Below are 24,786 nucleotides of genomic sequence, written 5' to 3'. Positions count from 1 at the left end.
CCTTAGACGTTCTACCCGGTATCTTATCTTGGGAAAAGACAAGGGAGGGAGGACATTGCAGGATAGGTAGCAGACAATTAATAACCCACCAGAGACAGGAGGAAGACTAGATCTTTCATAAGAAGGAACCAGTCTCTGTGCGGAGGAGTCAGCCATGGATGAGAGAAGGCTTCGCACTGCTTGTATTTGAACAATAAAGGCTTGATTCTGGAACTTTAATCAGAATCAGCAGCACCCTGCTCCAGCCCCATTGACTTCAGTGGGACTATTCTGGAAGAAAGATGATGTTCAAACGTGAGTTAGAGCATCAGACCCTGACCCCAAATGGATAGACTGCACCATCCCACCCCCAGCATTGTGGCTTTCACCGAGAGTCAGAATCAATACACTACTTTGAAAGCAACAGTCCAGGAGCAACATTCTCTGTTATTCATAAAGAATGTATTTTATCTATTAAAGAGACAACCAGACAGACACACCCAGCTGCGGTTACCCCTTGCCTGAGCAATTTCAACACCAGGTGCAAGCAGCCCAGTCTGAAGACCTACATTCCTCATTTCCTTTGATGCTGAATGAAGAAAAATCTAACTCCCATCACAGAAGATGATGCAATTGGGTCTTCAGGTCTGGGTAGATTTAATATGGACCAACCCTCCTGCTGAAGCACTTTGGGAGCCTACAGACAAATCTCAGCAGCTGTGTTCCAGGCACGTTCCCTGCCATTCACGAGCAGGATGTAGGACAGACCCAACAGCCGACCTTTCCCTTCTGAAATGGTTCCGATTCCACCCAAGTTTATTTCTACTGGGAGAGAGAATCAAGCGTGTTTAGTTTGCTAGTGAATGGTGACTGAAAGGAAAATACCAGCAGAGTTGATGGGGTCTTTGAGAACACTGCGAAGCCCCAGCTGCACATGCTGCATCTTTACTGGCTTTTGCTGCTAATGGGGCAGGGAGTGCCAAGCTGGACTGAGTCCAGTGGAAAAGGGAATAGTTCCTTCCCTGCTTCTTTCACACAAGTCAAAGGTTTGATACCTTTAAAGTCTGCACAGCTGCTTCGAGATTTCTGCACTGTTACACTTAAAAGCTCTAACATGGTGGGATAAAAGGGACAGAAAAAAATAAGCTTGTAGTAATGCTCTCCCCTTGTAAAATCAGGCCACTCAAACACGATCACCTTTTCTCCCCTGCCAATTCCTCATTGGCGTAAAACCTAACTCAGTTACGGTGACAACCCTTTAATTTGTGGATCTCATTAGTATTTTACATTTGCACTACTGAGCATAGTTCAGGGCTAACTGCACTGAGATGCTAATCACAGCTAATGGCAGACTAGTCAATCCGGGAGCCATTTATCTGAACCTCCTCCCCAGGACCTTTAGAGGTTCAGATAAAATAAAACCTGGATTCAAACTGCCCCTGGGATTTACAAACCAACCCGTCTGGTGAGATTTTGCAACACCAAAAGCACCCTGACTTTTTGCCCATTTCAGTTGTTAATTAACAGTCACTCGGTTGAGAAGTGACAACAAACCACACAGGTTCCTGGTAAGGTACAGTTACATACTGCCGGGACAGGGTAATAGTGAAGATGAAAACAAATAATTTCTGATGGGTTTACATAGAAAACACATGCCCCCCCATTTTTGTCATGCATTCTGGGTGTGTTTGTCCAGTTACTGCAACTGAGCAAAGCAGCAAGCACAAAGATTATGCAATATTGTCAAGCCTCACGATTGTATCACAAGTCTTGTGATATTGGTGTCTTTTTTAAAGCCTAGCTCCTGGAGTCAAGTAACTAACTACCCGAGAACCTCAGCTTCCACTGAAAATAAAAAAAGTAAGTTTCTAGTCTCTTTGGTTGCAGAGAAAAGCCTGAGAACATGAGCCATCTGTGTTCTAAAGGGTCAGAAACCAGAAGACATTTTTTTGTCTTCTGGTTTAAAAAACACTTAAAATTTAACCAAAAAAACCCCTTATGATTTTTAAGCCCATCTCATGATATTTTGAGGTCTGACTCATGATGTTTGAACACATGGGGCTGGTAGTGCTGGTTACGCATTAGGATACTCTAGAAGTGCCATTGCTGCTACTGCTGCATGAAAACTCAGAGACAGAAGAGAATGAATATAGGTCAAACCAATTCAATCAGATAACTTTACAGTGTCTTTTAACCTCGAGGATGCTGGTATTTTCCAGACTGTCAGCCAGCAAAAGGCTTTAAGAGGCTGCAGGCCAGATTCTGATCTCAATGATGCTAGTGTAAATTTGGAGTATCTGAACTGGAGTCCATGGAGTTACTCTGGATTTTGATTTGTATAGAACCTGGCTGTGTGTACGTGTCTCCTCAGCATCCAGAAGATGGAGAAAAAAATAAAACCAGGAGGGATTTGATCAACGAGTGGATGAAATAACAGAGCAATAGCACCTCCTGAACAGCGTAGGGTTTTTCAGATGCAGCATCATCCAAAATGGCTAGTTAGAATCCTAGCCGAGAGCACTCTTGCACAGTGGTAGATCATTTCCCACCCCTCCTGCATTCTTCTCTTGAGTCCTGTAATGTAGGGGACACTTTCAAAGCCCTGCATGAGAAATGTTGTGAGGAAGCAGTGTGAGTGACTTCAGTGTGAGCTGTGCCCCTAACTCTCTGCATGACACTTTGACATTTAACCCTTCAGGGTTCATAGGGCCAGTGCCCTGTGGTGGTTTCTTAGCATCTCCCTCTACACAAAATGGAGCTGCAGTGAAAACAGATGCTGAAGAGCCCTCCAAGTTCTGTGGCCCTCAGACTCTCCAACTCCAGGTTTTATATTTGCTGACGAGCAGATAAGAACACTAGCGTGTTCTGGAAAACAGGAAGAATTTATCTCCCATCCCTGGCGCTATCATAGCCTCTCTCTTTTTTTTCCCCACTGGCTTGTTTGATATAAAAAGATAGGCACTAGGCTGAGGTGCTTTGTGTTTGTGCATTGTGATCAAGCCTCTGATAGCTCCTTCTGTGTGTGCCACAAAAGACCATGAAGTGACAGGATCTCGCTAGAGTAAACGTATAGGCAGCTTTACAAACACCTCTTAAAAGCCCAGAGATATTTGCATTCAGATTGCCAGGGGCTGTCAGTACTTTTCAGCTCCCCCAGCCTTTCATGGACTCAGGAGGCAAGCCTGAGTAACAACGGTAGGACAGCAATCAGTTTTCGACCAGCTAATAAACCATTTTAATAACTATAAATATATATGCTGAATGATAGCCCATCAGAACTATAAATATTGAAACCCAGACAAAAATTGTTAACATACCTAAGATTGCGACAGTAAGTACTATCAGAATTTCATTACGGGTTAAAAACCCCACCAAAACATAACCATTAAGAAGAATGCAAATGCATAAAGGTTATGTGTATGCATATTTGACTATCCTTACAGTTCATAAATTTGCTAATAATAATCTAGACACGTGAACACTAATATTAGATGTCCAGTAACAATTCGGACCCCCTTTTTCCTTTATGTACCACAGTTGCTGAGTCTTCTGTCTATAGTTCTGATATAGAACAAAAAGTCAGTTGCATAAAGATGATTAATAATGTAAGTAGTGCTGTATTTTAGGTATTATGGCCAAAGTTTTCAAATTTCAGTATCTAAAGTCAGGCAACTAAATCCATATTTAGTCACCCAAATAAAAGTATGCTGTTTTGCAAAGGTGTTGAGCACCAGGCGCTCCCACTGAAGTCAATTTTAACTGCAGGCACTAACTACCCTGAAAATCAGATCATTCTAATTAAAGTGGCTAGATATTATTATTCATTTATTAATTATTTATTAGCACCTAGGAGCCCTGGTCATGGACAAGGACCTCGGTGTGCTAGGTGCCGGACAAACACAGAACAAAGCGCTTCCAACCTAAGTAGAAATAATGGGTGCCTAATTCTTTTGAGAATCCCAGGTTTAGATCCCTAACTTTGGACAGCCAAAGTTGAAAGTTTTGACCTAAAGAGTCACTGAAGGAATGTTTTAGTTTTGTATCAGCCTTAGATGCCTAGCCGCATTCTTTGTTGTCTGATCACATGTAATTCAATAGTCACAATGTTAGTAATCTGCAGGTAGATAGGTGTGTGCACTAGATCTTCTGGGTATTGTTCACATCACATGACGCAAGGCAGTTATAGTTACAGTAGCAGTGCATGGAATTGTGGTTTTTTTAAGTCTTTTCCTTTCAGTTAGAGAGGGGCTGAAGTCTAGAGACCTGCAACCAAGAATGGTTCAGATCAGGATCCCACTGTATCCAACCCCCAAACTCAGGGTGTGTGCACGCTTACATTGCAGGTTTTGTCCAGTCCTGTACTGGGCAGGCCAGAGGGGTTGAATATAAGCAAACCTCATGAATCAGGTTTGAATATTACTAAACCAAAGTCAAGAGTGGTTCAGGGCACTTCATCCAGGCCAACAAAATACATGGAGAGAAGTTCAGACGGAAGTTCTGGCTTGGTCCCAGCTGTGATTTCAGCATTTATCCAGTGAGGGTGATTGCTTTGTTCTGCTGGCCAGTTAGCTGAGCATACACCCTTCTGCAATTAACACCACAGAACAAGAATTGCTCATGAAAATAAGAAATCATATACAGCACACTGCTGCAGAAGGACTCCTCGTCAACTTCCTCCTAGCCCTGGCCAAAATGGCCATCTACAAGACCAGGGAGAGGAGGTTGGTGGGGGAAGGGGGGGCGCTCTGCGATTGTGGGGCCTACTTCCCTTCCCTTGTGCACGCACACATCCAGGCAGAGTTCCTCTGGGCAGCATCCGCTGGCTCCCTTGACACCTTCCGGGGGCAGTGGGCGCTGTCTGGGGCTCTCTGCTTGGTGTCCCTTTCTAGTTCCCTTCGTTTAAACCTGTGACCCCCCACACCCCTGCCTGATTTTTTTCATTAGTTGTCCCCCCTAATCAGTTGTATCCTGGGCTCAGTGACTCCTCCCCTTAGGCTGGGGGAGGGGCCTTTAGCAGCCCGCCCACTTCCCAGGTTACAAACAGTACTCTGGTGTTAATCAGCCCCAATTGATGCTAGGCAGCAATCAGAGCTGGTTAATTCTAACACGGGCTGGTTAACCAGCCTGCATGAATATTTGTCTGTACAAATATAGGTGATGTAACCTATCCTATAGTTGTGTTTCTGTTCATACCCCCCTCCTTAAGGGGTTCAGAAGTCCCTGTATGTGTGTGTGTATAATTCACATTAACCTATCTATACACACATGCCACAGAAGAGCAGAGCCCTGAATTCCTGGCAGCACCTTTAAAGTTCAGACAACACTTTTTGGCCCCTGCCTCCCAGGAAGGTGCTACTTTGTGTGGATGATGGAGACAGCTGGACCTTGGGTCTCAACTTCAAAACCACCAGGAGGAACAGAGTCACTTAGGAGGAAAAATATGATAAAGACCCTGACCTGGAAAAGGAGAGGGGAGTGGGATTAAAGGGAGGGGGATTAGCCATGGAGAAATGGAAGGTCATCTTCAGTGAGAACGAAATGAGGTAACGCCAGCAGAGCCAGCTTAAAAAAAAAGTCTTGTGCTCCTCCCCCTCTCCTCCTCCCTCCCCTCCCCAAGTCCCAGGAGCACAGCAGCGCCTTTTGTGTCTCCTGTGACCCAGTAATTATGAGTGTGGGAACGAAGTCTATCAGGGAACCCTGCACTGTTCTGCGGGCCTTGGTATCTGACAAAAGAGAGAACAAGTCTGGGAAAAAAAAGCCAATGTGAAAACAGTTCAAGCTTGAGTTTTTCGAGAGGAGGAGCGGGGGCTGGGAAGACAGAGGGGTTGCTGGAATATTGCTTGCTTTTAGCTCCTTCCTCTCACTTGCTTTTCCATTTGGGGCATAGATCAGAGTTACAAATAGTAAAAATAAAGATAGTGTTTTCTCTCCCTCCTGAAACATCCAAACAGAAGCCATTCCCATAAGGGCTGACACTGGTCACCTCTCATGACATACCCATTAAACATGGCCAACACACCTCAGACAAGTTTCAAAGGCAGTTCTGCTCTGGATGCAACTCCTTGCACACTTGAAATACCGTGGAACACACAGGTCTGACATAGATTAGTAAACAAACAGACACACTAAATCGAAGAATCAAAGATGAATATAATCCTATCCCAACAAGGCTCGGTAACATCAGGGGAGTCTGAAGAATATATTTAAATACAAAGTGCTCTCATGGCAGTTGCCGTGGTCACTCTGGCTGAAAATTTTGAAGGTGCTTAGGGACTGGGACACCCAATTCCCATTCATTTGGCTTTGATAATCTCAGCTTCTCTCTGTTAATTCCTAAAATGTAGCACCTATAATACACGGACCAAACTGGGACGATCCTTCCTGCAGCAGCCAACAGTCCTAAGCCTCGATCCCACGCAGACCTGTGCCTTGCGCAGCTTTGTTCACGTGAGCAGGCCGGTTGCAGTCACAGGTGCTGCTCATGTGCACAAAGGTAAATGGGTGTCTCTGCAGCACTGCAGCCCTAGTGGTGAAACCCAATTTTACCACCCAAGACCTGGGTACCACAATGCAAAATCTGAGCTCAAACCTTTCCTGTGACACTCAGTAAAGTTTGACTTTGACGCTTAATAAAGAACCAACTGCTGAAATGTAGTGAACATCCCGATGTACTACACCAAGTAACAGAACGACGGCTTACATTTAGACACTGGTGCTAACGTTTTCAAGAGCACCTTTGTGACAGAGAAGCCCAAGTTACCAAAGCCCATTTCCAAAAATGACCTGAGCACTTAGGAACCTCATTTTAAAGCCAAAGGGACTCAAACACCTTTTACCCAGATCCTCCATGGGAGTTAGGTGCCTAAATACCTTCGAGGATCGGGGCCTAAGTGCATAAAGACCAGATTTTCAAAGGTATTTAGGAGCATAAAGATGCAGACAGGTGTCTAATGAGATTTTCAATAAGCACCTCAGTAAGTTCAGCACCTAACTCCCATTCTGTCTTCATCTTTAGGTGCCTAAATATCCTTACACATCTGGCCTTAAGGTATTTCTTAAAATGGTATTCAGGATCTGTCTCTTTTATCCAAAAGGACCTAAGGATGTCAGACCCAGCTGGAAGGTCAGAGTTAAGGCTGTTACTGCAATATGCGGTATGTGAGTTTTCATACGTCTGCATTTTTGGAATGCAGGAGCTGCAAAGGCATGAGAAACTTTGGGGAGTATTTTTAAAAGAGTGCAGCAGTGGCCTAACGCTGCCTCCAATGGGCATAAAGTAAGGCCAAACCTGTATTTATAGAGTTTTAATTGATCATTTCCATATTTTTAATGCTTTGCATTTCTCAGCTGTAGCATTCTTAGTATGTATTATTTTCTAGTGTGTAGATTACTTACTCTAATACATGTACTACTAAGTTAAACTCATTTTCTAGTCTAGAAAATGCCTTTAAAATACTGGTGTAAAGGTATATTAAAAGCAATACAGATTCCTGAAAGCACTGGATTTCATCACATAAAACTGTATGCAATGAAGTGTCTCAGTTTAGCTCTCACTCCGTCCAGATAAAATCCAGCATACTTTCTTTTCCCATCTCCTCTCAGCAGACCCAGATGTGTAATGCTTCTTTGGGTATGTCTACATGTTGAGTTGAGGGTGCAGTTCCCAGCTCAAGACAAACATGGGGAGGGGCCAAGTGCCTCAACTACATACTTGTTGGAGATGCTTAGCACACAGTCAGGCAGCTAGCCCTGCCCACTGTTCTATTTTTAGTGCACTAGCTCAATCAGAGCTAGCGCAGACATGTCTCCTTGAGTGCCTCAGCTCAAAGTGTAGACGTACCCTATGCCACACAGGCTGAGGGATGGCATAGCCCCAGCTGCTGCTAGAAGATGCAGATCCAACACTCCACACTTTATTTCCATTGGAGTAGTCAGGAGCAATGAGAACAAGGCACAATGCAGCTCATGAAATCTTTTGTTCACATAGCCCTTTGTGACTGGCAGGCTCTTCATAGCATAGATTGCCCTGCCTTGCCTTGCAGAATAAGTGCTGGTTGCAGCCCCATAGGTAAGCATGAGTTGAGTTTTGTACTTATTATTAGTAATATTATGGCAGAACCCAGAGGTCTCAGTTGAGAGATTGCTACTGGCGCTTGTCTCCAATTGGCCCATGATGCCCACCTCCATTGCTGACTTGTAACATTTTCAAACAAGGACCTTGGTGCTTTCTCCCATACCACCCCCAGGCTTGGGAGGTGCTCCCTGTAAACCTCTGCCAAATGACCTCCTTAGCCACCTCCTGATCTCTCCTCAGAGCTCTCCTTTGCCATGGTGCCTATATCAAACCTGACAACAATTAGGCTGCTGGTGGGCAGGGGCCATTACCTGTCATACTGACCAATACTGTCTCATTGTTTATTTGCATTCCCCTATCCGTCTCCATCTGGTCTCTCTTGTCCTATTTTAGACTGCAAGCCCCTTGGGGCAAAGACTGTCTCTCTGTACTGCACTGCCCTTTGGGCACTGGGCCAGGCTTAGAGCTTCTAGCTGGTACCGCGATAACGATAATAAATAACTGTGCTGGGTGCTGTACAGACACAGAGCGAGAGACAGACCCTACTCTAATGAGCTCTCAATCTAAATAGACAAACAGCAGAACAGAGGGGTCAAGTGATTCGCCCAAGGGCACGCATCAGATCAGCAGCACAGCAGGGAAGAGGGCTGATGAAAACCGTCCACATGACTTAAGCTCTGCATAGGGCCTGTTCTGAGAATCTCCGTGACGGCCCCATGCACGCCAGTGTCGAAAATCATACTGGGGGTGTTCCAGGGTGAACACCACATGTATGTGGATCCAGTGACCCAGTAGCTGATACAATCTGCTTGAAGGGGCAGTACCTACTCATCCCACAGACTGGAAACAGTTGTAGGGGGTGGCCTGTGCCTGGCCCCTGAGGACTTTCATTTTCCCAACTGCCCTGCACTTCCCCAGCATAGACTGCAAATGCGGGTGAAGTGAATTCCACCCTAGCAGCAAATGGTGCTAATTTTCCCCATTTTTAAACAGCTTCTTTGGTTCAGACCGGACTCTGCCAGGAGATCATGATGAATATTTCCCCACCAAACTGCCATTGCACTAGAAACGTAGAGAGATGCAAAGGCCTTACAATGACACTCTCTGAAAAAAGAGTGATCTGTCATGGTTTGCAGCTTCGTAGGCCTGTGTGGGATTTCGTGCTGCTGACTGGAGGACATGCTCCTTATGTGCAATAGGTTGTTTTGGTCTTTTTAAATAATCTGATGCTAATTTAATCATTCTTTATAAAATTCCAGGACAGGCCGCCTCAGAATTGGAGCAAGGCTCCAGAAATCCGATTGCCAGGATTTTAGTAGCTGCTTTCTTTATCAAGAAATGGAAGTTACACTTTTCAGTGCTATTGAAACCCGAGTCCTCCCACCACAGATCTTCCATTCAAAAAAACAGAACACAAAGCCATTTGGAATGGAGCTCTGCCACTTTTTCAGACAAACTTCTCCATAATCAATGGGTTTATTCTTTTCCTTTCCACTGGATTTTGCCAATAGATATTTAGGGTATTCATCAAAAAATTGTATTCGCGTAACTCTCCTTTGACTTACCTAAACATTGCTTTTTTATGTTTCCAAAGTAACGGCCAATGCCATAATTAGAATAAGTGCCCTAATTGGATATTAAATTGTTTAATTTAGCATTTCAGCAAATGGGAACCATTCGTTATTATAGCTCTGAGGATAGCAGGCGAGTCATGTAACAGACCTAGGGGGTTAAATTACAAACAACATCATCATATTTTATATTAATCAGATGTTGTCTAAAACCCAAGAAATACAATGCCACTCTTCAGTAAACAGGTGTTATCCAAAACCAACTCTGAAGGTTTTTCGGGGGTAAACATGCCTCTTTAATGCTTTCCACGAACTTCCATGAACTTCAAGGGATACATTTAAGAGATTAGTAATAGAGATTATCTGATGTTTGTACAGTGCTCTGAAAATGTGAAGTGCTGCGTAAATGGTATGTATTATTTTTTATTATTATAACTACTGTCATTATTGTTATCGGAAAATTATGGTTTGCACATCAGGGAAAATATTGCTGAATATTTTACAGCCAAGACATCGGCCAGCTAACTTTCCTTCTGTCCAGCAAAACCAGCAAATACAGACCCAGCAACACATTGGACCATCTCATATATTAATAGTGCAGGTAAGTATAATGAGAAGAAACTCAGGAGCCAGAGAGTTTGGAGGAAAGTTACTAAGTAATCTGCAGTTCCAGAGTCGCTACTTCTTTTAAAGTGAATGGAATTTGCACACTTGCAATGTTTCTAATTAGTGTAGTTACAGCAGTTACTGTATCACCAGCTTCTGCAGTCTGGGCATAGCACAGGGCAGCACACAACTCCAGCCTGATTTAACAGGAGCACACATTCCATGTGCCTTATTGCACATAATTCATGACTTGGAATTTAATTCTTCTCTAAAACCCAGTCTTTTCCACCGGTGTCCCACCATATGGGACCTGCCACTCATGAGTAGTACGGCTTGGCATTTACCTGCTCTGAAACTTGAAATCATCATGAGGTAGAGTGCAGTTCATTGGCTACTCCCATCAACATCTTTGGGCTTTCTTCTGTGCTGGTCCTTACACATGAAATACCTTCCCTGAACTAACCCATAAGGGCACTCCCCTCTCTTTCCACTGTTGCTTACTTCATGTACCGTGCTGCAAATTATGTTGTGAGGTTTTTGGGGACAAACTGTGTCTTCTTGTGTGTCTGCACAGCACCCAGTCCCACCAGCCACATCAATGGTCATTTTAAAGTCACGATGGGAAGTTTTTCTAAAAGATCTGCTCTAAACACGACAGGAAGTATTTCAGGAAAGTTCCATGGCCTATGCTATGCAGGAGATCAGAATAGATGACCACAGTGGTTCCGTCTGGAATCTATGAATCTATCCTGGAGCATGGGTACTATTGCTACAAAAACGTAAGTAATAGTAATAAATGTCTTCCAGATTTCTGTCTGCAATAGACTGTTGCAGATGTGGCCTCTCTATATCCCAGTGGCCATGGTTAGAAGAACAGACTCTATGGAAACACAGCCATGATCCATCTTGCTTTTTCTATAGTGAATCCATGTGGCTCTCAGTGTTTTTCCACCATGACTTTCAATTCCCCTTGAAGAGTTAACTTCATGCTCAGTTTGCAGCCATGAACTATCTGTTTACTTCATCTCATATATGGTGACTAATTCCATCATTCTAAGAGTTGACCATGATGAGAACAAGTGGAATGATCAAGAAGCAAATTAAAAATAGCCAGCATGTGGCATTGTGTCAAGGGTTCATGTTTAGATTTTTTTTTTATTCCAAGTTTCTTTGATAACATATTTTCCCATGCTGAAAAACACTTGGAATGTCCCCTTCACAATGGCATTCCTGATAGATGATCCAGGCTCTCAACAGATTGCATGCCAGCAAAATTGTATTCCCCATGCTCCAGAATTCTCACTCCCACATGCACACCTTAGAGCTGAGAAAGTCATATATTAAGATGTACTGGATAGGAGGGGTTCCCCTTATGGTAAAAATGCCATTTTGGAAATAAATGGGGAAGGAAGGATGATGGTTTGTAGTTAAAGCACTGGACTGAGACCCAGAAGATCTGGGTTCTATTCTTGCCTCCATCACTGACTTCTAGTTGGCTTACAGGGAGATTTTTAAAGGCATAAATGCCTTTCACTTTCAGTGGAAGTTGGTTGCCCAACTGTCCTTTCTCCCTTTCAAAATATCCACCACAATCCACCATTTCCAATTTTCTGCTAGTATGTTGTATCCCTAGTCCCATCCTTTGTCTGCCTCTTCTGCTTAGACTGTAAGCAATCTGGGCCAGGACTAGCTCTTACTAGGTGGGTTTACAGCACCTAGCACATGGGGACTCAAACTCAGTTGAGGGTCAAAGTTGGTCAAAAAAGATTTTCTATGAAAAAGGTTGAACAAGATATTTTCATTTGAAATGTTCTATTTTTCAAGGGACAATTTTGAAACAAAACAAAAGTTGGGTTTTGATTCTTTTCAAATAATTTTTTTTTGTTTTTTTAAAGAAAACATTATTTATTTATTGAATATTTGTTGCTCCCCTCCCCTTCTTCTTAGAATAAACGATGTCTCGGGTTCAGCTTTTTCAACCACCTTTTCTTTTTTTGTCTTTCTTTTTCCCACTTGGTAACTTTTTAACACTTCTCCAATTTGGGAAAAGTTACAGAATGGTAAAGTGATAGCATTCCACTTTGAAAAGTTACTGAGCGGGAAAAGGAAAAATTAAAAAAGGAAACAAATGGGAAAACACCCCTAAGCCTGAAGTCTGCATGTCTTTCATTCTACTGTGTTCAGTGGCAAATAAGGAAAAAGAGAGGGGAAGGGGAAAACACATTCAAAATTTCTAAATGTAGAAAAAAAATTGGGTTTCAAAAACCAAAATAAAATGAAAATTTCAATTTGAAATTAAATTAAACAAACATTTTGTTTTGCTTTGTTTAGCAATTTCCCATAGGAAAAAAATACTGTTTTCCTGTGGAAAAAGTTTTTAATGAAACCCCATTTTTCATCAGGAAAACATTTTGGTCAAAACATTTTAACCACTTCTACCGGGGCCCATAGTTGTTGTAATACAAATAATAAATAATAAGCCATACAGCAATGCACATCTTCTGCGAATGAGCAAATATACTGCCTCTACATGTACCCATTCTTTTTGTTCCTGTTGGTATAGATCCTTTTGATATAATTCAACCCCATTGGTTACTAGGCATTTTATTTGTTTTCTAATGTTTTCATATAAGGATTGCCATTGAAAAATCAACTCTTGCCAACAGCTGCCAATTAGTAGTTTGTGAAAAACTGCCGATTCCCCTGCTACTGCGACCAAAAAATAGCTGTGGTCTCTCAGACATCACTGTCCAGCAGTTGTTGGTGAACTGACTTTTTAATGGTGACCACAGTAATTTTAAGTGAATTTAGGGCTGGATTGACAGGTCGTATTGCCACAACATTCTCTCTCCCACCATCTCCCTCTGCTATCACTAGTCTACTTCTGTCCCCTTCCCCTCCCTGTCTCAAATCTCCATCTCACTCATATTCTCCCTGCATCGTCTCCTGTCTTCCGTGTGAACCAATGCCCAATATTTGCCCTACTTGCCTCTGCTGCCCTCTTGCCCCCTCATGCTCTCTCCTGCATCCCCTTACATTCCTCTACACACCCACACATATTTTCCCCCATCCACCATTTATTCACTTGCTCCTTACAGTGCCCTTCTCTGACTCCTGACAGCATCGAGGGTGTCATCTTTCCTTGGCTTCACTCCGATTGGGACAATAAGAGATGGAGGCCATCTTTGCTAAGGGCAGCCTAAGCTTCCTTCAGTACAGGTTGTAGGGAAATGGCAATCATGCAGACAGCCTCATTCTATGCTAGTTTCTGAGAAGGAGACGATTTTATGCCTCCACTTCTGGAGAAGGCAAAATGGTAAGTTGTGAAGAATGGCAAAATGATGCTTAATCATAAATATTTCTTTTTAAATAAATAATTGTATTAGATCTACCTGAGATTTGCCTCTGCAATCTTAAAGGTACACACTGGCAATAAAACATGAGAAAGCCTGATGAATTTCAGGCAGATGCATTGGCATCTTCTAATTAACACTTCCAAGCAAACATTTTTAACACCGTACCAAACAAAAATGACAGAAGAAACTTGGAGGCTTGAAAACTAAAATTGTGTGAAAGTTCACACTAAAAATGTCAGCTACATGTGGGGAATGGTAGGGATTTATATTCCATTTTAAGCTAATTTCAGAACACGACTGTAAATATGGAGCCATGACTAGCATCTCCAAATATACACATATGTGGATGGGCGCGAGTATGTATGCAGGTAAGATTTTCCTCTTCTGTGGAACATGGTAAGCAACCAATTCTAGATGGCAACTTGTGCTTCTAATACTAGGCCTCTGGTACCTATACAAATTGCCTTCCTTCCCTCAACCACCCACACACAGGAACAAATGTCATTACTAGATTAGCCCACTGCCATGACAGAGGCAGAGCTGGAATTTATCTGGAACAGAAACGGTCAAATTCTACCCTCCCTTCCATCTGTGGAGACATCATTGAACTATGACAGAATCTGGCCCTAAGTCAGAGCAGCCTGAGAGTCTGCACTAGCCCTGGAGAAGGACTCTCTAAGGAGACAGCGTAGAGATTGATGTTTCTTTTGTCATGGGACATGTTACCATTAACCCCCCCCCCCCTCCCGCAATAAAGGGGGGGGATGTTTAGCATTTCTGGTGGGAACACTGTACAAGCTAAGTAGGTTTCCCTTAGGGAATGGCACTAAAATATCAGAGGAAAGGGAGAGGTGGTGGGGGAGGAATCAAAATGTAAAAGGCTGCGTAATCCTCTTGGGAAAAGAGCACTTTCAACTGCATTCGGCAGCCAGTCCATTTGATTGTCACAGCTCAGAGTAGTTCAGATTAACATGAAGGGGGAAGAGCAAACTGCTTCCTCAGTATTTCTATCACAGTCTTATTTCAATTGGACCCAGACTCTCCTATTCACATCAGTGGAAGTTCTGAGACTGGGGATGGCCTTTGAAAGAAGAAAAGCTATGATAATGGCCAAAGGCTGAAAGTCCTCTCCAGTGTGTGAGCACGCACGGCTGTGTGTCTAAGGGCTTGTCTACACTGCGGGCTTCGCAGCAACGGATGCAGCGGGATCGATTGAGCAGGTCGCCATTAGTCCACCTCCCTGAAAGTAAGGCTGCATCGATAGAAGGGCATCTCCCGTCAACAGTCTGTGTAGATGCTACGGTACATCCACATAAGTACGTTGATGGGAGATAAAGTATCTCCCATCGATGGCAGTGTAGACCAACCCTTAGAAAAGCAGCTCTTGCTTTCGCATACAGATTCTGGGCATTACACACAGGACCCTACATGGAGTTTGTCTTCCACGTGTTAGAATTCATTGCTCCAAAAGACTAGCATTTCACAAAGCACTGAAGACGTGGCTGACCTGGGAACAGAACCTAGGAATCTCGACCACCAGCCTTGTGTGCTAACCACTGGACAACACTCCCTGCATTTATACTGCACCTTTTGTTGCATTACTCAGAGAACTGCATTAGAAGTGCAAGGCCGTAGGTGACATTCCAAGACACGCTTCAGACTGCTGAGAAGAGAAGTGGGTGCCTACTCAGCCATTATATCATTAACATGTGGAGTGCATCCCTTTGCCTCAAAGAGGAGCTGCATGTACTATCCCAGCACTATTGTGTCATGGGTGTTCTCCGGGAGGCCTTGTAGAAATTGCTCCAGGATTATGGAGTCCATGATTTTGCCCACAGTCTGCATACCTGGTTTTAACCAGTGGGTAATCCTATCAGTTAACCTTTGGGCATACGCCCTGAGCTGTACATCTCCAGCCCATCTAACAGCCCAATGCTTCCGCTGATATTTCTCATGGACAGGCCCACTCAGTCTAGTACGGCTGCCTTAACCGCATCTTAGCCCTTGGCTTGTTTGTCACCCAAGGCCATGTAGGCCACTTGAGCTTCTTCTGCCAAATAGGGTGCTAATGGAGGGCTCACCAACAGTGCTTTTTGGCCCTCTCCCCAGGACCTGAGGGGAACAGAGGTCTTCCTCTCCTAAGGCCTCTGTGTAACTGGGCTCACTCAGCCTTAATCCCCTCTCTCTCCCCCACGGGATTTCCTTTCTGCCTCCTTATCAGCCTTGGGCTGATGGGTTAATTGGCTCCTTATCGCATCCATCCAGCCAACCTGACTGTCGAATGACCTCTGTCAGCTTTCTCAAGGGGAACTCTAACATCTGAGTGGTCAGTGCAGGCTCACCTGTTTGGTTCCTGCACTGTCACATACTGTGTTTATACACAGGAAAAGATGAACGTAGCAGGAGGGTTTAGAAAGATGTTATCAGAAAAACCCTTAAGCATCTGAACCAAGGCTCCTCCCTGTCCCAACCTTAGGCCATGATTCAGAAAATGTAGCCAGTACCACTGGGAAATCCTGAACCCTCTCTGTCACACCTCTTCTTCTTTTACACCATGTTATCTTCTTCTCCAGAGCTGCTGCTTGCACTCACCTAGCAGAGTGGGAGGACAGAACTCCTCTTGGGATACTCTTCGTCACTTGCTGGTGTGTCTCTGTGTGCGCAATATACTCGGATTAGTGCCCAGCCGCCCTCAGGGACCACAGGGACCCAAGGGATTGGACCGTCCGTGCTCTGGGTTATAGGCTGGAAGAGAAGTGAGCTCCCAGGGTTGATTTGGCATGCAGGCCTTCCTTGTGGCCCTGCATTTTTCCAGCCACTGGGCCACTCTTAGATTTTGTTTTGTACTAACTGGTCAGTAGGCAACCAGCTGCTGTTAATCTCTCATAGCAAAGCTGAGCACATTAAGTTGACTGCAGAGCAGGGACCATTTCCAGGAGTCGATGTTAATGACCAAAGGGAAAGGCAATGGGAGTTATACTTTTAAAAAAAATGTAAAATAAAAACAGGCATAAAAACCAGCTGACTGGGAAAACCTCCCCCAGAGCCACCCTTCTGTGAGATAAAGACAACCACCGTCAGTGTCACTTTCTCATAGCATGGTATTGCTTTCCCTAAGCGTACTGGCTAGTAGTCCTCAGGAGATGCTCCAGGTTCAAAGCCTATGACTGGCTTTGACACACATTATAGACACATTTCCAACCACTGCCTTTCTGCATTACATGCTATATTAAACCAGCTAGCCATGGGATCAGAAAACTAACTGAGACTTGCATGACAAAACTTACCAAGCAGCTGCACCATAAAGCAAACCCTGTGCTGCTTCTGATCATCTAGTTGCACAGAACATTAGAACTCACAAACTGGATCAGATCTATGGCCCATATATCTTGCCTCTTTGTCTCTGACAGTGACCAGCTGCTTCATTCAGAGGCAAGTGTGATAGCTGAACATGCAATAACATCCCCATGGAGGGAGAACAATGGCGGTAAGCAGTTAAACCTGGAGCGAACCAGAACTGCACTGGGCTCTTTCGGAGCAGACAAAAGCAGACCACTGACCTGCTCCTGGAACTCCCTTCTCTCAGTCTGCCAGGAACCAACTAGTTTTCATTCGAATCTCTCCTTAAAATCCACTCTCGCTCCAAGCCTTCATGGCTCATCCACATCAGCCAAAATGCTACACGACACCATTTTTGGTTGATTTTTTCCCAAAACATTAAGACAGGCCCATGCCCTATGCCATCCAGTGCAAATTAACTCAAGGAAGGGACCACACTGAGTCTTTTACAGGGTCCAGCACTGTTGGCACTTGACAAACAGTAAAAGAGTAAGAGGAATCACTGTTACCTCACTGCCCTCTGAATACAGTTGGACTCCACTTCAGGACAATGTATTTAGTACATACAGTAATCCAACCTGATATAACAGCCCGCTTGGCACCATGATCTCTAAAATGCTTGGGCCCTCCATTCTTGGGCACATTTCATTAAGAGAGACTAGTTACCCAGAGGCTCTGAGCTTTAGCACCTCCTCCTGAAGAAAAAGCGCGTTACCTGTCACTGTTTGATGTTCATCACTTACACATGCACTGATCTGCAAAATGCAAACACTTTTTTACTGTTCAGTTTCAGTGTAATTTGACAGGAACAAGTCAGCATGGCTTCCACATGAAACTCATGCCTCTTTAGTCTACAATTCTTCAAACATGTCAACAAAATAGCAGCTGATACAATGTATTCATACTTCCCAAAAGGTTTTGTCAAAGAGGCCCTCACAAGAGACTGCTCTGAAAATTCAGCAGTCTTGGGGTGGGAGATAAAGATTTTAGTGGGGGACTTTATCTCTGACTCATAAATATGCTGCTGAAGCATAAATGCTTTGGAGGGTGCCAAAACAGCAGGTACTGTATTTAACAAGATATTTACTGAGGGGGCATGCCCCTGTGCTTCCTCGATCTCTGACAAATCATTCATGATGAACATTGACTTTCTGTGGCATTATCTGTCTACTACAGTTATTTAGACTGATCCTATCACGATTATACCATTGGCTCATTGCCAGGCAGGTATTGGCTCACTTTCTTTCCAAGAATTTAAACTACCCAGCAAAGATGGTCTGAAGCATGAAGTCCTTTGGTGGGGAGAGGAAGTGGAAAAATACCTCTGATGGAGCTATTGTTCATTATAGCCCAATTTTTATGCTAGGTACCTACACCCTGTGTAGATACAAATCTGGAATTTGACAGTGCCTGGTCTTTGTTACTGGAATGAGCATCCTCTTTGATAAAGACTGATGCAAAGAAATAATTTCATTTCCCTGGAATTTCCTTATGGTCTTCAATTACTCCTTTCCTCCCTATGAATCCAGCAGACCTGCTGAATCTCCTACAGGTTTTCTGTTTCTAATACACATGATTCTTATAATGTCACTGTCTTCATGTTCCTTCTTACATTTCAACCATTATTTATGCTTCTTTCTATTGGCTTCACTAGGCTTGGATCTCCATTTTCTGCAGGCTCCCTGTTTGGCTTGGTTAACCCTCTTGAACCTTACCTGTAATCAACCTGTATTTTCTTTCCTTCCTGGTTCTTTCTTTGGGTCAGCGTACGTACGCTTTCTGGGCCTCTGTTAGAATTTCTCAAGTAGCCTCCATGCTGAGTTTAAGGATATTCATTTTTAATTTTAGTACTTGTATTTTTGAATAATTGCTTTTTATTTATTTAAAATCCTCCTTTCTAATGTTTAATAAATAAATATATGCTTAATAACAATTAAAACTTAAAAACAATTCCAGTGATAAAATCACCACCACTTAACATGAATCATTACGGTATGCTGCTTCTTTGCCTTAGCACGTGAGCCATCTCAGAAAGCAGTAACAGGAGCACACATCACATGCTAACATGCCCACAGATCTAAGGTGAGAGGTGTTTCTTAACTCACAGAGCTGCCCATGTTTGGAATGATCTATTCTCCTCTTCAGAACTGAAAGGAACATACAATAAATACTTAGAGACAAAGTCTAGGTGCTCACCATGTGTGCCTTGGGCTAGTCAAATGCCTAATGAGCCTGGAAGACTCTGGGCTACTTATATAGCTTCAGAGCATGGTTTCTCTGCTTCCACCTATGACTCAGAAGGCCTGATTGACAGAATGGACACCTAAACTGGCGTTGTCAAATGGGCCTAAGGCGTTAAGCACCCAACTTCCATTGACTTTCAGTGGAAGATTCCCACTGACTCTCAGGACCTGGGTGCCTAACTCCCTTTGAAAATCCCAGCTGTATAGATCAGTGCTTCTCATACTGTCAGGCTGGCCTCCCCAAAGGAGTGCCAACCTCTGCCAAAGGAGACACAAAGAAGCCTAGGAAGAGGCATTTTGTTTTCTTTCTTGCACCATTGTTTTTCACCAATGACTCCAGAGAAGCCAAACTGTCACCCGAGTAAGTGATCCAGAATAACAAGCCATTTTATCTACACGATTAAACTCCTCTATCAAAACTCACCACCACGAATTTTTTTCCTGGGGAGATACAGCACACACCATCCATTTTAAGAAGAACATAGATTAGTAGGCCTATGGGATATGGCACAAAAGATTGGACGAATGGCCCATTAAGTCCGGTATCCTGCCTCTGATGGAAGCCTAAGCTTGGAATGTCAGAGGAAGACAGACAAAAAATAACAGAACACAATAATACATGATTGATTGTGCCCGGCTGTATGGATGTGTGTGAGCTTCTTGACTAGTGCTGCAACATGAGACCTGAGTGTGCTAATCGTAGCCTTCATAGCTACTGCGGGTATCACTGATCACCAAATGATGCATCTGCCTTTAAAATATCTAAACGAGGACAGGCTCCTCTCTTTGTAGCACAACTTCAAGGAGCAATGCTGGGATGCAGTCTGAGAGACCATGTGTAGTTTGGATCATGCAGATAAGCACGTCAGCGTCTTACTGAATTCCTGTAGACTCTCAAACAAAGACAAAGCCTCCCTTATCTCTGGGATGCTTTTCCTCCCTTCCCACATGCCTTCCCCAGCGGTGGGACTGACACACAACTCAGCCTTTCCTCTCATTCTCCTGAATTCAATCTTCCTATAGAGAAATGTTTCCACAGGCCAAGTCACAGAGTCAAAGGCCAACCGAGTATTGCACTGGCCACCTTCTCTCTTTCACTTCCATCCTCGTTAGCCACTACACCATCTCTGGGAAGCACAGCACATCTCAACAGGAACATTCTGTTTCCAGCACTCAGCTCCACATTCATACACACAGCAACGCTGTGACGAGCAGGGCAATCTACTGCAACCGTCTGGACAGATTTCATTGAATTAAGTTAAGCCTTACTGAATTGAGTTTAAATAGTTTAGGAGTTCACTGTATTCAAAATGCAAATGTTTAAGTATTCTTGTGGAATTGTATGGAACTTCTTTAGGAGGAAGACATGATTAATGCAATCTCTGGGAGCATTATGAACATCAAAGCACTGTTTGGGACAACACGTGTGAAGTGAGTTTCCTAGGAGGTAATTGGGAAGCCTTTAGAAACTAAGCCCTGGGGAGAGAAACACATTGTCTACTGATTACCTGCTCCTGGAAACTTGGGATCAAAGACCCCCAAACTGTATAAAGGGTGGACTAAACTTTGTAATGAGAGTTCTTGTTCTGAGAAAAGGGTTTTATTAACTTGAAACCAGTGGAAAACCCCGTGTGGGGTCTGTAGGACTGCTCACCTGCCAGAGCCCACACTGGAGTTGGGGTGATCTTTGGTAAACTTATTAGCATGTGTGTCGGTTCTTTTACTGATTGTATCGTGTTGTCTCTGTATTGTTTTTACCTTAAGAATAAAACATGCTTGCTTAGAAAGAACCGTGTGGTAGAGTGACTGTGGTAATCACACTGTCAATTGTCTCTGAAGAAAAGGCAAAACAAGCCGGCTTCGGCAGCCTGACTTCTGCTGGGGATATCACAGTGTAGGCAGGGAGCTGGACAACCTGGAAATATCTTGGTCCAGAGGGAGAAAGACGCATGTCTCAGCCCAAGAGAGGTGATGGCTGAGAAGCCAGAGCCTAAAGTAGGTGCCCTGGTAGGATAACAGAGGGGGAATGCAGGTGCAGTTGCCCTGAACTGTGACAAATGTACTGGAGTCAAGATAGGCCATGTGATTCTGAGAGGAGAATGATGCTGTTTCTCTGTGTTTGTCACTTTGGATGATCACTTAACCCTCATGTGCAATGAGGTGAACCCATGAGTTGGTTGAGCAGGGTAACTGCTGATGAATGGATGAGTGAATGCAGAATAGTGTATTTAGTGTGGCCCTATGGTTAGTGTCTCAGTTTACTTACACCTCGCCAAGGAGTGAGCCTGTGGCTTCCTTTTAAAGTGCTTTTTGTCCGTCTGTCTGTCTGTTTGGAATAAAAATAATTTGGGTGTGGATTAAGGAAATGGGAATCACGTTTTGCACAGAAAACTACAACCAGTGGAATGGACTGTCCTCTCATTCAGCACAACATACGCCAGGCGGGACGCCAGTGGGTCTGATCTCCTCTTTGTGACGCTGGTGTACATCAGGAGTGACACTAAAGTCACCAGGGGTGGGAGAGGACAGCCAGGCCCACCAAGCCTAGTTTGGTGTTTAGGCTGGTCTGTGAGTGATACAGTACACGCTGTACAAACAGGGCAAGCTGCACTGGGCAGCCCTTCAGGAATACCCTTTGCTCTCTGCCTGGAACTCAGCATCTAGTCGCTGCTGTATGAGAGCCCCCTCCCCAAGGCAAGGTTCTCTACAATGACAAACAGCTCCGAAGCTCTCAGAAGCGGTTCTGTGAGAACATTTCGCAGAGGGCAGTGCACTTTTATTTGAAACAATTTTCCATTCCATTTATATCTATATAATAGGAGGTGGCGCTGGGGTCCCAGTTTTCCACAAGACCCAGACTTCATTTCTCTGGCTGTGGATGACCTTGGTCAGCTGCCCTAAGAATAACAGAGAAAGTTCAATGGGAGAAAAAGATCCTCTCTTTCTGATGCAACTGCCGAACGCTGTTTCATGATGCTGATGGCATAGAATTAGCACTCGGAAATTACTCATTTCTTGTTTAAATTGCTCCTAATATAATAAATAATAAATCAATCAATCACATAATACAAAGTATAAATAGATATATTGCCCCAGAAATGTACTTTTGAGAGAATACTGGGGCTGGAAGCCTCTTAGATATGGGATCTCAGACGGTGCTCTGGAGTTTTAGCTCAGAGAGATACTTTATTCATTAGTGATGAACTGTGTGATGTCCAAAACTGGTTAGGAAATGATACTTTTTCTGTTTGAAACATTTTGACTAAAATTATACATTTTTTCAATTTTGTTTATATTTTTCCTCAGAATGTTTTGGGGATATTGTTGACAAACTAAATTATCAAATACTTTTTTTTTTTCAGTTTGGGGAGGTTTGTTTTTTTGACGGCAACCCACATTTCTGGACAAAAACAGATTTTTTTCCACAAAAAACTCCATGTCAAAAAGCTGCTTTCCACAGAAAGAAGCAGTGACTTACTCTGTGGTAAGTGGAGCCTCTTCGAGATGCAGGGTCCCTCTCTGTGTTCCACTGTGGGTGCCTGCAAGCACTCCATGCACACGGAGCCAGAGAACTCTTGCAAAGAGTGTCTGTTGTCCATGCGTGCACCACTGCCTGCCTCATGTTTCCAGCTGAGGGCATAAAGAGCAGTGGACCAACCACTTCCCCAGTTCCTTCGCTACCCAGAAATCCAGTAAAGATCTGAAGAAAAAGGGAAGAACTTCCAACCACAAGGTAAGTAACTGCCTCTTCTTCGAATGCCAGTCCCTCTGTGTATTCCATGGTGGGTGACTGACAAGCAGTTCTCATGTAGGAGGAGAGTGCGAAGATGCAGATGGCAGCACCAAAGGACTTGTCAGCAGAGGAGTTCTGCACTATAGCATAACGTCTCATGAACGTGTGGTTGCAAGTCCATGTTGCTGCCCTGAAAAGGTTAGGTAAAGGTACTTCCTGAAGTGATGCCACTGAGTTGCTTGAGCTTTTGTAGAATAAGCTCTCACACCATGAGGTGGAGGAAGATGCAGCAAGTGGTAACAGAGGATACAGCCCAAGATCAGTTTAGAGATACTCTGGGAGGAAATAGCTTGATCTTGGACTCACTCTGCTACAGAAAGAAACAGTATCAGTGATTTTTCTGATTGACCTTGTCCTTTGCAGGTAGAAGGTGAGATCATGTTGCATGTCGAGGGAATTAAGTCTCTTCTCCTGCGATGCATGTGGCTTCGGGGGAAAAAATCAGTGGATAGGCTGGGTTACGTGAAACTCCTAAACTACTCTAGGAGTGAATTCTGGATGTAGCGATATAGAGACTTTGTCCTTCTGGATCTGCCATTAGGTCACCCAGCTCACCTTCTCTGCTGGTGGAGGCAATGACCACAAGGAATGCAACTTTCATTGAGAAGTGAGACATGGAACATGTAGCTAATGGTTCGAAGGGAGGGATAGTGAGTGCCAAAGTACAAGGTTTTAGTCCCAATGAGGGGTAGGTTTCCTTACTGGCAGTAAGGTTCTGAGTAGGCTCATCAAGAATATGATAGTCAATGGGTGAGTGACAACTGAATGACCCTCTGATGGTGGATGGCATTCACTGATGGCTGCCAGGTGGACATATATAGAATTAAGGGAAAGTCCAGCCATTTTGAGAGAAAGAAGCTGGTCCAAAATAAAGGGAATATCTGTGGACTCAGGAGATACATGTGCTTCTGTGCCCAGATTGAAAAATTCTTCCACTTGTCTGAATAGCATTTCCTAGTGGAATCTTTTCTACTATTATTAAGGATGGTTTGTACAGCTTCGGAGCAAGAACGTTCTAGTGTTGATACCCATCTGAAAACCAAGCCATGAGATGAAGGGCTTTGGGGTTGGGATGATTGATCATGCCCTTCTTCTGTGTCAAGAGATTGGGAAAGAACTGGATGCTTATCAGATGAGATGACAGTCATAGGTGATTTGGGAACCAAAACTGTCTGGGCCAAATGAATCTCAGAAGTCTCAGAAGTGAGGTTGTAGAAAACTTGCACAGTTTGGAAACTGCTGTAGATAAATCTGTGCATCTCCCTAGGATAGCCATACTTATTCCCATATAAAGGTGCTTATATAGCAAGTTTATTACTTTAACAGCCGCTATGGCAGGTTATTACTAGTAACTCTGGTGATTGGTGGGTCCAACTCAGCCGTGACACATTTGGTGTTTGTAGTAATTCTGCAGTGCTCACAAAATGGATGCTAAAAAGGTCACGGGTCAGGCCCACAGATGAAGTACTGTGGGGAATCTTGCAAAGCAGCAGCCCATGCTATAGCTGTTCTGTGCTGTTCAAGGGCCAGCAGCAAATTCACTTAAGGAACAGATCATTCTGGGCCTGTGTACATGGGGACATCCAGGAAAATTAATCCAAATTAACTAAAGATGTGAATTTGAAGTGGTTTATTTAAACTGCATTAAATCCTTGTGTGAACACCTTCATTCAGAAATAGAGTTACCTTCTAATATGAATTAAACTAAACTGAATTACGGCCACTTTAATTCTGAATAATAGCATCCAAACAAGGATTTAATGAGGATTAACTAAAGCACTTCAAATTCACACTTTAAATTAATTTGGATTAATTTTCCTGGATG

The 24,786-nt window shown here is 43.7% G+C and overlaps 1 protein-coding gene across 6 annotated transcripts in view; it reads right to left on the bottom strand.

Moving 5' to 3' along the window:
- The window catches only part of EXD3 (exonuclease 3'-5' domain containing 3), a 505,315-nt gene that overhangs the window by 132,990 nt on the left and 347,539 nt on the right, over positions 1-24,786 (bottom strand). The window contains exon 21 of one of the 6 annotated variants that reach the window (XM_067561577.1): positions 769-801. The exons of 3 other annotated variants lie outside the window; for them this stretch is intronic. In XM_067561577.1, coding sequence (XP_067417678.1) covers positions 796-801 — 6 coding nt within the window. In that variant the 3' untranslated portion in view covers positions 769-795. Of the gene's footprint in view, positions 1-768; positions 802-16,206; positions 16,240-21,933; positions 22,066-24,786 lie in introns of those variants that run through there. 2 more of the 6 variants (XM_067561574.1, XM_067561576.1) reach the window with 2 other exon arrangements.

Source organism: Emydura macquarii, unplaced genomic scaffold (genome assembly GCF_026122565.2).
Source record: "Emydura macquarii macquarii isolate MOO-44397 ecotype Brisbane River unplaced genomic scaffold, CSIRO-AGI_Emac_v2 contig_2417, whole genome shotgun sequence".
Lineage (NCBI taxonomy): Eukaryota > Metazoa > Chordata > Testudines > Chelidae > Emydura > Emydura macquarii.
This window is presented reverse-complemented; position numbering and strand designations above follow the sequence as displayed.